This window comes from Felis catus, chromosome A1 (genome assembly GCF_018350175.1).
Source record: "Felis catus isolate Fca126 chromosome A1, F.catus_Fca126_mat1.0, whole genome shotgun sequence".
Lineage (NCBI taxonomy): Eukaryota > Metazoa > Chordata > Mammalia > Carnivora > Felidae > Felis > Felis catus.
The window spans coordinates 143,496,448-143,513,196 of record NC_058368.1 but is presented as its reverse complement, the minus strand read 5'-3'; the positions used below and the strand labels follow the sequence as shown (position 1 = coordinate 143,513,196).

At 39.7% G+C, this 16,749-nt stretch overlaps 1 protein-coding gene across 1 annotated transcript in view; it reads right to left on the bottom strand.

Moving 5' to 3' along the window:
• CMYA5 (cardiomyopathy associated 5) overlaps nt 1–16,749 on the bottom strand; it is an 89,473-nt gene that overhangs the window by 7,195 nt on the left and 65,529 nt on the right. The window contains exons 9-11 of the mRNA XM_011284243.4: nt 16,209–16,356; nt 1,895–2,028; nt 525–624 (exon numbers count right to left, since the gene is read on the bottom strand). Coding sequence (XP_011282545.2) covers nt 525–624; nt 1,895–2,028; nt 16,209–16,356 — 382 coding nt within the window. The remainder of the gene's footprint in view (nt 1–524; nt 625–1,894; nt 2,029–16,208; nt 16,357–16,749) is intronic.

Below are 16,749 nucleotides of genomic sequence, written 5' to 3'. Positions count from 1 at the left end.
CCATTTGACCATTTGCCCCTCACAATGACCGTGAGAGATTACAAGCAAATTGCAGATCAGTCTCCCCATGGGGCCCTCGGCTTTTGGCTCTTTAGTACTCCTTTTTCTGGGAGCTCCTGGGTGGGGAGGGACAAGAAAGTCTGAAACTCTGAAAGTCCTCCCTGTGGCCAGAAGCAGAAACTCAACAAAATGTCATTCTCCTCTCTTCAAAACCTGGTCTGCTATTGAAAATAACAGAAGAATTTAGCCTAGACTCTTTTTTTCATTAAATCAGTGATGGTACCTGAAAACAGCCTCTGTTTTAAGCAAAACCATCTGTGCTTGTGTTTGCAATACAAATACTGACACTTACTCCAACTTAGGAACTACTGGCACTTTCTCCCTAGTGATGAGCCGTACCCGAACCGTATGGGTGTGCTCGTGATGATATTCGATACTATACTCCCAGGTATGTCCATTAAACCAAGAACATGCACAGGCAAGGCCACACCGGGGCGACACCCCTCTCAGAACACTCAACTTACTCTGTCAGCCGTCTCCTCTCAGCGAAGCTGATCACTGTCCCATTTGAGGAAATCTGCAGGGCAGGATGAGCCGTTTCTCGCAACAGAAGAAATCGGGTTCCTATTGCAGTTATGAACATAAGATTATAAGACGACCATAATAGTAAGTGCTGTCCCTGGGCCAAGCCCCACATTTCAGACTGCAGTCTCCCTCTCCCCTGACATCAAAATGCCCTGCTCAGTGTCTTCAGATCCACAAGCTGGAAATCTCATCCGTGACAAACAAGGCCTGGGTGAGTGCTAATGACCACGTGCCTGCACCTGGTGCTGCGGTGCGCCTCGAATAGTCGAGCTCCCTCTGCTATGCCAACTGTGCTCCTCTGGCCAGCGACATCACCTGGAAACTGGCTAGAAATGCAGAAGCTCAGGCCCGTCCTGACCTCCTGAACCAAAATCTGCACTTTCTCAGGCTCCTCGGGAGATTCACGCGCACGTGAAAGTCTGAAGATGCACTGGTGTCAGCCGAGGGAGTGGTTCTAACAGTGGAAGATCCAGGCACCATATTAGGACTGGAGGGGAAATATTTCTGGGAAGGCAGCCCTCATGTCCTCTCCTGTAAACATCAGGCTGGCCCTGACCACATCACAAACAAGGCATGTGCACAAGTTTTTGCTGGTTAAGCAAATCACTTGATGTACCGCCCTCAATCTTCTGCCATCTTTGGGTCGAGGGTAAGATAAGAAAATGATCACCTTTGCATCTCTCACTTTTCACAATAATTGAGAACGGCCAAGTACTTTTTTATGGGCATCATTTGGCTATTTTCTCCAAAATGTCATTGAACAGCTTTATCACTTCCTTGAGTTATTCACTCATTTATTCAACAAACATTAATTGGCACAAACTATGTGCTAGGCACCAGAAATAAACAGAAGAATGAGACTGGAAGCTTGCTCATAGAGTTTACAGTGTAATAAAATAAGAATATCCCCATCCCACTGTCCCTAACACACACTCAAAACATGCCCACTAATTATAGCACATTGAGAGCCAAACAAGAATCATCTGGGGGGATTAAAAACACATGTCAGAGCCCATATGCATCTCCAGATCAATCAGATCAGAGTCTCCATGAGTGGGGCCCCAATATCGGTCTTTTTTAAGTACCCTGACTGATGGCTAATGGGTAGCCAAGTTGAGAACTTCTTAAACCAGAAATCTAAAAGAAATATCTTGGTCTTTAACCAATGTTGGGTCCTCATGCCAAGAACCTAGTCCAAGAGGTTGGAGCTTTAAGAAGTAGTCTTCTACAGTGTCTTCTCTAGGTGTTAGAAGGAAAGAAATGGAAATGCTTGGAAATAGTTCTCTGTGTGTGTATGAAAAAGAAGTACCTCTGGTGGAAATGAGGGCAGCTTCACTCTGCTCGCTTGCCCCAAATGCATTGATGGCTCTCACGTAGAAAAAGTAATTGTCATTGGGTTGGAGGTTAACTTTCAGCTGGAGTCCTTTAATTCCAGAGAAGGATCTAAACACAAAAGAAAAACTAATTTAAATACCGGGTCACACGCTAAACAACTCATCATATTTCAATCCTGGAGTGAATGAACATTTTTTATTAACAACAAATAACTTATTTTTCCCTTTTGGTGACCACCGAGTTAGCAAGCCCGATTCTACAAAATGTTTATGGTCCACAAAGATTACTTAATCAAATCACTTCTACCTTTGTCAACTTTGTCCAATATATGCCTTCCAGAATGCTCCTGAAATGAACCAGACTTTTTTTTAAAATTCAGAAAACAGACTAATTTTGTGGTTAATGAGTCTGCAAGAATATATTACTTTATCAATTTCTGCCTAAGAGGGCATTTCTGGATTAAGATGATGTTAAGCCAATCTATAATACCACAGATCCTAATATCTAATTAGCAGATCCAGCATAGTGGAAAACTTAAGGTGAGTGATGATTTTGTACATGGCCATCATACAAAAGCCAGTCAAGTTATAGAAACAGAAGAGCCCTAAAGAATACAATATCTTTTAAAAAATATTTAAGTTTATTTATTTTGAGAGAGAGAGAGAGAGAGAGTAAGCAGGGAAGGGGCAGAGAGAGAGAGAGAGAGAGAGAGAGAGAGAGAGAACCCAAAGCAGGCTCCTCACTGTCAGCTTAGAGCCCGATGCGAGGCTTGGTCTCACAACCCTGGGATCATGACCTGAGCTGGTATCAAGAGTCAGACACTTAACCGACTGAGTAGCCTAGGCGCCCCTAGAAGACAATATCTTGTAAAGCAAGTTTAGTCCAAGCAAGAAAAGCAAGTTCTAATTGCCAAATAAAATCCCCAAAGTTTCTGTTTCTAAATCTCCCGTGTAGATTAAGATAAAAGGCTGGTAGTGGTATCTAAGTGGCAACAGGCTTACAACAGCCCAACCATTTAAACACATACAGACTTGCTGGATTTGAACAGAGAGCTCTCAGAACTTGCTGGGGAGCTGAAGTAGTTTGTGCCTCTTTTCTATTCTCTTGAACTGCTTGATAGCATGACCCAGAGCATGTATACAAGTAAATTACACAACTGCTCTTTTTTTTCAGCCTCTATTTGGAGAGGCTTTGGAGAGAGTTACAAGTTAGGCTTCTTACTAAGGAATTCCTAATCTGAGCCCTAATGCCAGGCTCTGTTCCCTGGAGATCTTGCCTTTGGATAATGGTCAGTGAAAACAATAGTACAATACCCTTCCTGCTCATTCTCAGAAGAAGGGTTTTTTTTTGTTTGTTTGTTTTTTTAATCCGTTTGCTTGTTTGTTTTTGTTTTTCTTTGTGTTTGTTATCAACAAATGTACTACAAAAGTGTTTGAATCAAAGATTTTTTTCAGGTCACTTCTACTTCTGTTGATTTATTTCACTTCTCAGTACCTGCCTTAGAGAACACCATGGAGAATCAGAAGAAGGAAAAAGCATCATTGATTCAAAAACAAACTAATCAAAAAGTTTTCAAAAGCAGGAAATATGTACAAAGTAACAATGCCCTCCCCCACCACGGCTAAAAGTGAAAAAACACCCCGTCTTCCTCAGAAAGAAGGGGACAGAGGAGGGGAGCAGACTGGGTCTATTTGTGTATATGCTATTTAGTGCCCTGTCTGGAAGAGACCGCTGGAGACTGCTCAGATGTTATTGGTGGTTATTTCAGAACCTACCACCTGACCCAGCCCTCCACAAGCACTATCTTTAGATGCACAGGGGATCAATGAGCCACATGTTCACAGACAACTAATTATGCTTCAGTTAGTTAATGAAAACCCACGTCCTATGATTAAGAATGTAATTCCTGACTAATATCAAGCATATTATTCTGGGGTGGATGTATTGCTTATCTTATTTGATTTGATGACTAAAGAGATGTTTTAAATGTATGCTAATTATAATAAGCTGTAAAATTATTGTCTCAGTAAGCATACTTGGGCCTGTACTGAATTAACTTCATTCACTCATGAAATAAATGTCTGTCAATCACTTGTGTGCCCAGACCCCGTTACCCTGAAGCCTGAGGTGCATTTAGCAAGACTAGGTGAGGAAATTTTAGTTTCAGAGAAGGGACAAAACATGCTGGCTTCATTTCATAACAATGAGATTGTTAAATACCAAAAATACTGATTTGGGGGAAGTGTTTGCCTTGAAGTTTTAGGAAGTTTGTCAAGGAAAGAATTCCATATATATAATCAACTGCATCCTATGTCTCACCACTCATTTCAAGAATAAAGGTCTACACGGTATTGAAGTCAGAATATGGGATCAGATCCTGCTTTCAGTATGTGAACAAGCCATGCAGAGTTGATAGATATGCACGATGCCCTCATTGCATCTGTGAAATAAAAGCACTAGGCATGAGCACGAAAATGATGTGAAATGTCATAGAGTTTTATTGGTGACAAGTTGTCATCTTATGCTCCAGCACCAAGAACAAAGCAAAAAATCTCACATACAAATGGTTTATCTCCATGTCTTTTTGCTTGTCTGACCTCATCACTTGAATGCCATAAAATTCCTCATATTAGCTTTCCTTGCTTTGTAGCCAAATAAAAACTTTTTTTTAATGCTTATTTTTTAGAGAGAGAGAGAGAGAGAGAGAGAGAGAGAAACACAGAGTGTGAGCAGGGGAGCGGCAGAGAGAGGGAGACACAGAATCTGAAGCAGGCTCCCGGCTCCAAGCTGTCAGCACAGAGCCTGACACAGGGCTCAAACTCACGAACCACATGATCATGACCCAAGCAGAAGTAGGGCGCTTAACCGACTGAACCACCCAGGGCCCCACCCAATAAAGACTTAAAATTTTGGAATTTGAAATCTGAAGAGTGGCACTCTTCCACAGATGATAATTTTTTTAATTGCAGAAACAAAAACATCATCACTGCAACCGAACCCACATGACTTATTCAAAGTGTAGTTTGCAGTAGGACCCAGATTCACAGAATATCCAAACTGAGGTAAGTGATTACACAACAGATGGAACCACAGCAAGTTGTTGGTGCTTAGGTAAGAGGGATGTTAGCCTCATCAGTACTATGACTGATCTATGTGAGAAGTCTAAAGCCAAGAGTAAAATTCAAAAGACAGTAAGAAATGTGAGTCAGATGGCCTCACTTTGGGTCATAAGTGTGGAATTCTCCCTACAAGAGCCATACTGCAGTGTAGGGGACAGCTCTCTATGTGCAATTTTCAGGAATGTGAGGGCAAGGAAGCATCTAGAAACCCTGATGCATCAGCAATTAGCAGATTGCTGGTGGAGCAAAAGCATGCCGAGGAGTACAATCCCACCTTTCTGTGCTCAGCAGGTCTTTGAAAGACTTTCAGCTGCTCATCTCTCCACTGGTAGAACAAATGACATTTGTTAAACTCCAGTGCTGTAACTCAGAGAGAAACTTTCAAGGAGACCCACAGAAGTCCAAAAGGCTACGGTAAATGAGACTGTTCCCCCCTTCTGTTGTTTCAGAAGGCAAATGAGTGGAAGCCACTGGGAGCCAATGTCCGCCCAATATAAGGAAGGCCTTTGTAGCTTGAGACCTTTCACAAGGCAGTCTAAAGTTTGACACAACCTACCATACAGACAATGGGGCAAGAATCATTTTACGTGGGAATTGAAAAGGGTCTTCATGAAGTAAAAAACCATTAGGGACCTAATGCTCGATGAGAAAATACTAAAAGCATTCCTATAAGTTGAAGACGTGGACATGAGGTTAAAAAAAGAAGTCATGCAGGGGCAACCTAACCTACCAAGAGTTCTAAATTACAAAGCTAAGGTAATGAAAACTGCATGGCACTGGGACATAAACAGATGGATCAATAGAACACGTGACAGATTATAAAGGTCAGGAATGGAGCCAAACACAGGCTCTTAAGTAGATAATAATGGAAGTATTTCAAATCAGAAGGTCAAATGATGGGTTTTCTTCCTCGGACAGCTGGATAGTCATACTGAAAAAATAAAGTTGGATTACTAATTTCACACTTGCTACTGAAATAAATTTCAGATAATAAAAGATCTAGTTTTTAAAAATGAAATCACTGGATACTAAAAAAAACATAAGAGAGAGGATTTTTAAATAGGAGACAAAAACTAAAAGCTATTTTAAAAGGAGATTGATAAATTCAACTAAAATAATATCAAAAGGTATACATGGCAAATGCAACATGATTCATCACCACAGAGACATCAGTCAAAACCACAATAGATGGCACCTCACACCTATTAGAATAGCTATTATCAAAAAGATAAGAAGTAACAACCATTGGCAAGAATGTGGAGAAAAGGGAACCCTTGTGTACTGTTGGTGGGAATGCAAAATGGTGCAGCCACTGTGGAAGACAGTATGGAGGGTCCTCAAAAAATTAAAAACAGAGCAACCATATCATCTAGCAATTTCACTGCTGGGTATTTATCCAAAGAATATGAAAACACTAACTTAAAAAGACACCTGCATCCCCATGTTCACTGCAACGTTATTTACAATAGCCAAGAAATGGAAACAACCTAAGGGTCCATCAATGGATTAAAGAGGATGTGAGATATTTCTATATCTAGGCCTACAGACCTAGCTCACAATGGAATAATACTCAGCTATAAAAAAGAACAAAATCTTGCCATTTGTAACAACATGGATGGACCTAGAGTATATAATGCTAAGTGAAACAATGCTAAGTCAGACAAAGACAAATACCATATGATTTCACTTATATGTGGAATCCAAAGAAAAATGAGCAAACAAAACAGAAACAGACTCATAAATACAGAGAACCATCTGGTGGTTGCCAGAGGGGAGAGGGGTGGGAGGATGGGTGATATAGGAGAAGGGGATTAAAAGATACAAACTTCTACTTATAAAATATGAGGATACAAGGTACAGTATTGGGAATACTGTATGTTAGTACAGTTAATAGTATGTTAATAGTATGTAATAACTTTGTATGCTAAAAGATGATAGCTACATTTATTGTGATCACTTCATAAGGTAGATACGTATTAAATCACTATGTCATATGCCTGAACCTAATATAATATTGAATATCAATTACAAATCAATTTAAAAATAATGCATGGCAAAAAACCTTCAAAAGAAATTAGCAACCCATGTTGTAGATGAGTACTAATGTTCTTTAAAAACCAAAGAACTTCTACAAATCAATAAGGAAAAAACTATAGTCCAACAGGAAAAAAAAAATAGGTAAAGGAAATGAATAGTTCACAGGAAAGAAAGTACATGGCTCCGAAACATATGAAATGATGTTCAACCTATTAATAGTAATGCACACTGAAACTATAATAAGATTCTATCTTCTACCTATCAAGTTGTCAAAGATCAAAAGTTTTATCATACCCTATGCAGGCTAGGATATGAAGAACAAAGCACTCTTTTTGTATGCTTCTAGCCTGTGTGTAACAGCCACAACCTCTACGTAAACAGTTTGGTAATATCTATCAAAACCCAAAATGTAAAACCTCTATCCAGTCATTCTATTTCTAAAGAATTTTTTCAATGTTTATTTATTTTGAGAGAAAGAGAGAGCGAGAGTGTGTGTACCCATGCAGGGGAGGGTCAGAGAGAGAAGGAGAGAGAGAATTCCAAGCAGGCTCCATGCTGTCAGCACAGAGACCCATGTGGGGCTCAATCTCACAAACCATGAGCTTATGACTTGAGTGAAATCAAGAGTTGGATGCTTAACCAACTGAGCCACCCAGGTACCCCAGTCATTGTATTTCTAGGAATTACAGATATTCTGGTACATGTGTGAAATGATATATGATAAGGTTTTTTCTGCAGCATTGTTTGTGATAGCAAGAAAATGGAAACAACTTAAGTACCTTTCCATTGGTTAAATAAATTAAATTATATTCTTAAACCAGAACATAATGGAATTGTTCTTAAAATTGAGACAGTTCCATATCTATTGGTACAGGATACTCACCAAGAAATATTTTTAAATAAGAAAAGCAAGGGTGGTAGAAATATCTATAGTATGCTACCATTGGTTGCAAAAATATAGAGATGTTTGTATACACACATCTGAAAGGATAAATAGGAATCAGGTAAGAGTAGTTGCCTCCAGGGAGAAGAATTGAGTAGGTGACAGATAAATAGAAAGGAGCCTTAATTTTCACTGTATCCCTTTGTATCTTTTGAATTTTGTACCATTTGGATATTATCCAAAATTAATTAAATAATTTACTTTTAGAGCTAGATTACAAGCTCAGGAGTTGGTTGAATGCGTTTGCAGAACACGTGTTAATTTGAATTTTGTATAGTAGCTTCTCTAGGAATTCAATAATTCAACAATTTGTGTGGGATGGAAGAAAGGAGTGTATGTGTGTTTTAGGGAACCTGAGGGGCTGGTAATACTGAGGAGTGACTGCCTCTGCGTTGCCGTGTCTAACACCTAGACTTAGCATGTTTTCTCCCCGGCAGAGGGGGGCGGCATGTGTACAAACAATATGGAGGAATCCAGTGCCATTACTCCTGGAAGCAGCCTACGGATGGTGCTGTCACTGCAGTGCACAACAGATGGCTAAGTACAAATTGTTTGTTAAAAACACAGTGGGTTCTTGCTAGCATTCCTGTTGGCCGCACCAACATTCAGCCAGTCAGTCAACACCATTTCATGTGAACTGTGAACAGAGCACATGGCTGGGCCCTAGGGGACCAGCTAGTAGTGTTTCCCAGACCTGCCCGGACACATTGGACCTTCTGAATTGGAATTTCTTAAGGAGGCCTGTGAATCTAAGCTTTTACAAGCAACCCAGTTGATTTTATGATCAGTTAGGTTTGGAAAACACACTCATAAGATAGAGTGGGATGAGACGGGATGAGAGGGAGAAATAGGAAAAAGAAGAAAAATCCATGAGAACATAAGCAACATTAAATGCAAGAACTAACTTTTGCTGTTGGAAGCCATTTTAAAAACCTAAACTGTATAAACATGGAACTTTCTGTTTTAAGATGAAAAACTTTAGTTAAATCAGGATTAAGAAGAAAATTCTTTATATATGGATTTTTTTTTAACTTGGTAAAATAAAAATTTTTTAACAGGACCATTTTTCTTTTGATAAATGAGGACATTATGAGATTCAGTGTTAACTAAACATCACTATTCATAATAGCGTAGGAACACGAGGGCTGAACACTGCCAACCTTGGGACTCAGGCTCTCCTGTAATTAGATTTCTCACAAAAATCTAAGTGAGCCAAAGGATTCCAGCAGAAGGATCCTGGAGTTTTGTTTTCTCTGCAGTTCCCCTCCAAAGCCTGAATGATAGCATTTCTATTTCAGGCAGAGAAGCCCAGGAGTCTAGTAACATCCATTCCTCTGGATTCTCTAAATTTTCCTTAACCACTTTAAGCCCACATATGTAGACAATTACTTGAGGTCCCTATAGCACCACCCGCCTGGAATGGTGATTTAACATTACATTTTCAGACCTTGTTTAAAAAATGATTACATCGGCAATGTTTTTGCAATTTTTGTAAAACTGCTCTTAAAGACAATCACTATTATCTTGTTCAATAGCCCTTATATAAAGATCTACATGAAAAATTCATCTTAGAGCTGAATGTCAAGAAATATAATTGTCTCTTAGTGAAATGTTATGCTTCCTTTTTATAAAAAGACGAGTTATGTAATCTCTTTCTCCCTCTTACTGTCTCCCCCTCTCTTGTTTTCACCTTAGCTACCAGGAAGTTCAGATTGAAATTTTATGTTCCATTGAGCTACTGTCCTTAACCTGTACTTTCTGATACACTCTCCTCACCCCTGCATGATCTGGCTCTTGTTCTTACATGATTGTTTCTAGTCGTTCTATTATGTCTAGGTCTTTTATAGTGAACAACTTGAATCCTTTTGGAAATTGACAGAACATAAGGTAGAAGGGAAGGAACAGTCTGGGTTTTCATTGATTGAGGTTTTACTATACAACCAGGAGGTGTATAGGATTGTAAATGATCAAAGTTAATTAGATTCATTTGGGAAGAAAGATTTCTTTTAGGAAAAGCTAAATGCCAAGAATCCTGGGTAAGGGAGTGGGAATCATCCCATAACTCACTCTCCCAAGTGCTCCTTGCTGAGAGATATTACCTGGGTCAGGAAAACAATACCATGTAAACATTGGCTATTAGCTCTTAAATACTCAATAAATTTTGGTCCGTTCATGTCAATGATCCTCCTATCACCCTGTGAAGCAAGCTTGGAGCAGGAATAACTGCCTCCTCCAGGAGGAGGAAGTCAATGATTTGAAGGTCAAATCATTTGCTGTTGACAATTGGTCATCACCTATCCAGCCGAAAATTTGGTACAAAGTTTTTTTAAAAAGAAAGAAATGCTGGGATTCTTCATATCCTATTCAGGTACTAAGTTCATTAGAAAACTCGCCCCTATTTGTCCTTATTATACAGACAGAGTGGCAGCTGTCCCCAGCTAGAAAACCCAACCATGAGAGACAATTCTGTTCCTGCCCCACCATGTGTGGCCCTGAATGCTGGAAGCAGGAGGAACATGAGTTTACAGGCCCAGCACCCAGACCCCAGCTCACCCTGGGGATGCTTCTGGGGAGGGGGACCCAGGGAGGGTTTCTCCACCCTACAGCCACAGCCAGGGTGGCAGGGGAAGGGGCAGGAAGTTCACTACCAACTACTTTTGTGGTGTATTGAGTCTCACAGATTTGTCATTCAGTACACAGCTTCTCTCTGCACAGCCCACACAGCTAATCCCTGTACTATATTTCTCTCAGTTTTCCCTCCTCCACCCACAGTTCTGCTGACTTCTCTCCACACAGGAGAGACAGAACAGCTGAGGAAACAGCCGAGCGGTGGAAAATTTTTGAAAGTGTTTTGAGCCCACCCAACCTGAGGAGAGCATTCAAAGAAAAACAGGAAAGGGTGAGTAGGAGCTCCCTCAGCCCCCACACACAAGCCGGGGATTGTCACTCCCGCCCACCGCCCAATCCCAACAGGGGCCGACTGCTGGGACCCAGCCATGATGCCCACACACAAAAATATGCAAATGTGTTTTCTGTGAGGATTATGGAATGGAGGCAATTGCTTGGCTATTTCAGATACCACGTCATGGAACTTGGGGGCTCAGTAGGCTCACTCCATTCAAACACTCACTGTAAGAGTTCGCCCAGCACCTTTGGTCTTAAATTGGAACATTTAGAGGCCATCATACTGGGAGAATGAATGCAGGTCTGAAGATGCAGGTCCCTCTGTTCTGGCAACAAAAATCAGATTCCCCAGTCTAAACGGTAATCAATGCTCTCCCTGTGTGTGTGTACGTTCATGTTACTCATCCTTTTCTCCATTCTTTTCATTTCCTTTCAAATTCTCTTCCTACTCCAGACCAGAGCCTTTAAGGCTATCTGTCTCTTCAGAAATTGAAGGTGAGAAAGAGACATGAACTCATTTAGTTCTCAATTCGCTTTAGTCTTCCCTCTCTACTGTACCAGAGACTCTAGCCAGCTAGATGACCTGACGGTGGCAAGGCCAGAAGGAGGCTGGCTACTCCCCTCATTCATTCACTCATTCATTCATTTAACAGAACTTTATTGAATATCTACACAGATAAGTTGCCCATCCTCACCCAAACACACCACATCAAAAAGAAGGAACCTTTGATCCCATTTACTCCCCAACAGTGACCTCTGTATCAATTTTTGGATCTGGTTTAGCATAAGATTTTTGGATAGAACCCAGAACCAATGAAAAGGTTATGTGACCAATGGCTAAACAAGATTATAAGTGCCATAGAGTGATCCATTAAATAGTTTCTAGTCCATGAACTAGGCCGGTCTTATCTCCTAGCTAAGCACCCAAGCACTAAAATTAATTCATTCACCATTCTGTGCTACTTTTCAGCACAGGTTATTTTGTTCCCATTTTGAGTAAGAGATTATCCTCCAATCCGGCCTAACTTTTCTTGTTGGTATCAGTATTATGTGTTCAGTGCTAATTGATATTAACCCATTCAGGTAACACATATTTATTGAGTACTTACAATATGCCAGATAGTGTCCCAGACACTGAGGCTGCAAATTTACATAATGATCCCTTCATGGAGACAACAAGTGAGTGGGATCAGATAACTCTTGGCTTACTGTTCTTTCCAAGACAAAAATAACTCTAATTATGTACTGCTGTACAGAGAACCGAAGTGAAGAATGTGGTTCTAATAGAATGGAACAGTAGGGATTGTTTGCATTTTGACTAGAGGTGATCAAGTTTTAAGTTTGTTTATCAATTCTACTATCTGACTAGCTGTGTACAGTTGTTATCTTAGAGATGCAACAATACAGATCATAGTTAAATAGTTCATAATGTTTTATAGTTTTGATCCATCAGACTCTGTAAGGAATACTTTCAAGGTAGTTGTAAGCACCAGATAGTCAAAAGACTATGGCACATGGCCACTTTTCCTTTCCTCTCAACTCTTAAGTTGGAGAACCAAGAGAAATACAAATGAGTTTTGCAGCTCTGGGCGTCTGAAATTAAAAATGAGTTATTGCAGTCTCTTGATGCCAACCTGGGGTTTAAGACACTGAGGGTTCTTGTACTGATGAGGAATGTCTCTAATGTTGTACATCGGCAACAGACTTAGCAAATGAACAAGGTAGTGATTTGTGGCCAACAAATGTGTGCTTGCTTCAAGAAGTTATTTTTTTTGTCAGACTCAGCAGGGATCCAGAGGCTGGAGAGTCCCCCCCCCCTGGGTTGTGGATTGGACATACCATTCTACCTCCTGGCACTGAGGAATCTTTTAGCACCTGGAAAACAGTTCCATCTCCAAAACAGCCCCAAGCTATCAACAAGGCTCTGAATGTGGAATTTCCCTTCACTTTAAACTTGCTGGACTATATCCATTCAATAACAAAGGATCCCTGTACTGTTCTAGAACTACTAGGAACATCTGCTTATCCAGCCTCTCAGAGGCTCTCCTTTAACAAGAAAAATTAGAATGAACCTACCAGCAAGTCCCAAACAGAATAAAATAATGACAAGCCTTATGTTTTAATTAGCACACCTTTTGTCTTAATCAAATTTGTGGGTGGCCATTTTCTTCTTACAAATGGAACCGTCTTTGGCTTCTTTGGCTTTGATAGAAGAAGGATTTGTTTGGAATGTATTATTCATTGTTGATACTAAATGAATATTTTGGTTTTTTGTTTTTGTTTTGTTTTGTTTTGTTTTGAGGCCCCCAGGGTGATCAGGGAAAGGAAAAACATTGGTCAGGAAAGGTTTGAATAATGATACTGCATTCTCTCTTTACATCTATAATTTTCATATGTCAAAAGAAATTCTAGATACATAATAACTCCCTATTGTCAGGCAGTTGAAGTATGCTAACTCAGTCTATATAATAATACAAGTTTTACAACTAGTGGAGAGAATAAGACAGATCTGAGTCTGAATTCTGACTCCAAATTCTCACTCCATCATTTAATACCTTGGCCAAATTATTTAACTTTCTTGAATCTCATTTAATGGAGTTCATCACCTCACCTCCCTCCTAGGATTTTTGAGAGAGTTGAAAGAGATTTAGCATAGTTCCTGGCATGTTGAGGCCCTCAATGGATTGCCATTTCCCCATCCATCCCCCCGTTCCTTCTCCCTGTAGCCACATTTATGAGATGACATCACAGTTCCCTTAGTGCGATGGCCACTAGATCTCAGGGTTTCCAGATCTCTGCTGATTTAAGAATCCAACTGTGCTATTATTTATGCAAATGTCAGCTGAGGCCAGATGCCATAACAAGGATGAGTCATTTCAGAGCACTCCTTAACAGTCTGATTTTGCCTCAGAAAGAACTGAGGTGATGGCGGAGAACAGTGGGAGGGGTTGCCAGGGACTTGGGCACTGCTGATACGGGGTTCTCATGACACCAAGGATTTTTTGTGGAGAAGTTCCAGGAAGTTTCAGGATGCTCCTAGGTGACACTAAATGGGGATTAGCAGCTTGGACTTTGACAACTGACAAAATGGGGCTTGAATCCTGATTGCTACTCACTAGCTGAGTACCCTCTCAAAGAGTCTGTTTTCTCTGAGTTCTTATGGGAATTAAATAAGGCAAACACAGTGACTGGCACACAGTAAATGCTCAATAAAAGTCAGTTATAATCTCTCTGTCTCTGTCTCTTTCTCTCCCTACTCCCCCTGCCCCCATTTCTTCTTCTCCCACTCCATTGTGGTCAGAGGTCACCTTGCCTCTATTTGCTGATTATTGAGGTCTGCCATCCAGCAGTTGGCACATTAATAGCTATGTTGTTTTATGTACATTTACTATGTTTTCACATCTGCTGAAATGCCTATATCCCACCCATACATACCCCACTTAACATGAATTCATTGTTTGATCATTGTTTTGTGAAGCCTGTCTTCACATATCTGAAAGAAACTATGATTATTGCTCAGTCGTGTGAAACCTTACATAGCTAAATAAATAGTTGTTGATTGATCATGTAGATAATCAAGAGCTTAAATGATATACTTTATTAAAAAGCTGTATAATGTTGTACTATTATTTCAAAGTTTTATATCCTACCAAAATAATTTATTTCAGTAAACTTTGTTTTAAATACAAGCTAGGGGTGTTTGGTGGCTCAGTTGGTTAAGCATCTGACTTCGGCTCAGGTCATGATCTCACAGTTTGTGGGTTCGAGCTCCACATCGGGCTCACTGCTGACAGTGCGGAGCCTACTTCTGATCCCCCCCTCTCTCTCTGCCCCTTCCCAACTCATGCCCTCTCTCTCTCTGTCAAAAATAAATAAACATTTCAGGGGCGCCTGGGTGGCTCAGTCAGTTAAGCATCTGACTTTGGCTCAGGTCATGATCTTGCAGTTTGTGAGTTCGAGCCCCACGTTGGGCTCTGTGCTGACAGCTCAGAGCCTAGAGCCTGTTTCTGATCCTGTGTCTCCCCCTCTCTCTGTCCCTCTCATGCTCATGTTCTGTCTCTCTCTGTCTCTCAGTAATAATAAATAAACATTAACAAAATTTTTAAATAAACATTTCAAAAAGATAAATAAATGAAAACAAGCTAAAAGTGTCTCTATTAAAATATGAGCATTAATAATAAAGATCTGAATACACATCATGGAATGTGAACTTGCTCTATTGCCATGGATGGGAGTCTAAGAAATCACCACCTCAGTAAATAAATTAACATTTACCAAATGCCCTCAGGATGCATACCCCTTTATTAACAAATTTATAGCTTTATAAGTTTAGTGAGAGAGCTTCCCATTTCTTTTTTTCCTGGGAAAATCTCTTTAGATCCTTCTTGCTCTTGGAGAGGCAGGTATGTCTCTGTAATTATATATATGTAATATATATAATATATATATACACACACACATATACATATGTATATATAATATATATAATATATATACACACATATACATATGTATACATATACATATTATATATATACACATATATACACACATATACATATGTATACATATACATATGTATACATATACATATTATATATATACACATATATACACACATATACATATGTATACATATACATATGTATACATATACATATTATATATATACACATATATACACACATATACATATGTATACATATACATATTATATATATACACATATATACACACATATACATATGTATACATATACATATTATATATATACACATATATACACACATATACATATGTATACATATACATATTATATATATACACATATATACACATATGTGTATATACATATATATAATTAGCTCCTTTATATTACCAATACATCATGGAGACACAGATTTACATTATATATAAGCTCACTATTAGTTTCCTGAGTTAGGTGTATCTATTCTGATATAACTACTAAAAAATGCATGAAATATGCATAAATCCTGTCTAACGACTCAAGTTAAATATACCTCAAAGAATGTTCTATCTTATTAAAATTTGCATACATTTTTCTTACAAGGGAGTTATTATTCTACATTGTAGCATGTGTTTTATTACAAACTTGGAGTTCATTGACGAATATAGTGATGGAGTTGCAAATCAAGTCAACAGCTTAATGAGCTCAGCAGGATGTTAGGAAGCTCTTCTCCCTCTCTAGGCAGAAGCTCAGTTAGGTTAGGACCTTGAGCTGAGTTCCAGGCACCCTGGGCTCTCCTTGTGGAAAAGATCCTTACCTCAGGCCCTCACCCTCGGGAGAGTGCTGTCTGCAGTACTCCAGAGTGTAGGTCTCAGTGGCCTCCAGGTTGGCAGGCCGCCATCGGATGGTGGCTGTGTTCCAACACACAGTACAGTCCTCGGCACGGATTACAGGGGTGGAGGGTGCTGCGAGAGAGAACCAAAGCAATCATGGAACAATCAACATCAGCTCTGCTTCCCTCGTACCCTGGGAAGAGTGCTTGGGCATGGTTTCATTTTAATTTTTGATTAAAAAATACATTCTTGGTTGAAAGCCCAAAAGATAATGTATATAATGAAAAGTCCCCCTCCCACCTCTGCCTTCCAAACTGTACAGTTTTCACCCATCCCCAGAGAGCCTCTAATACTAGCTTCCTATAAATCTCAACAGTTTTTTTATACATCTACAAGCAAATTACAATACAGATTCTTGTCTGTCTCCCTTCACACAAGTTAGCCATAATCTTGCCTTCAGTAGGTACTCAATAAATACTTATTTTAGGAGGCAAGAAGAAAGAATAAAATGGTGGGAGTGAGTCA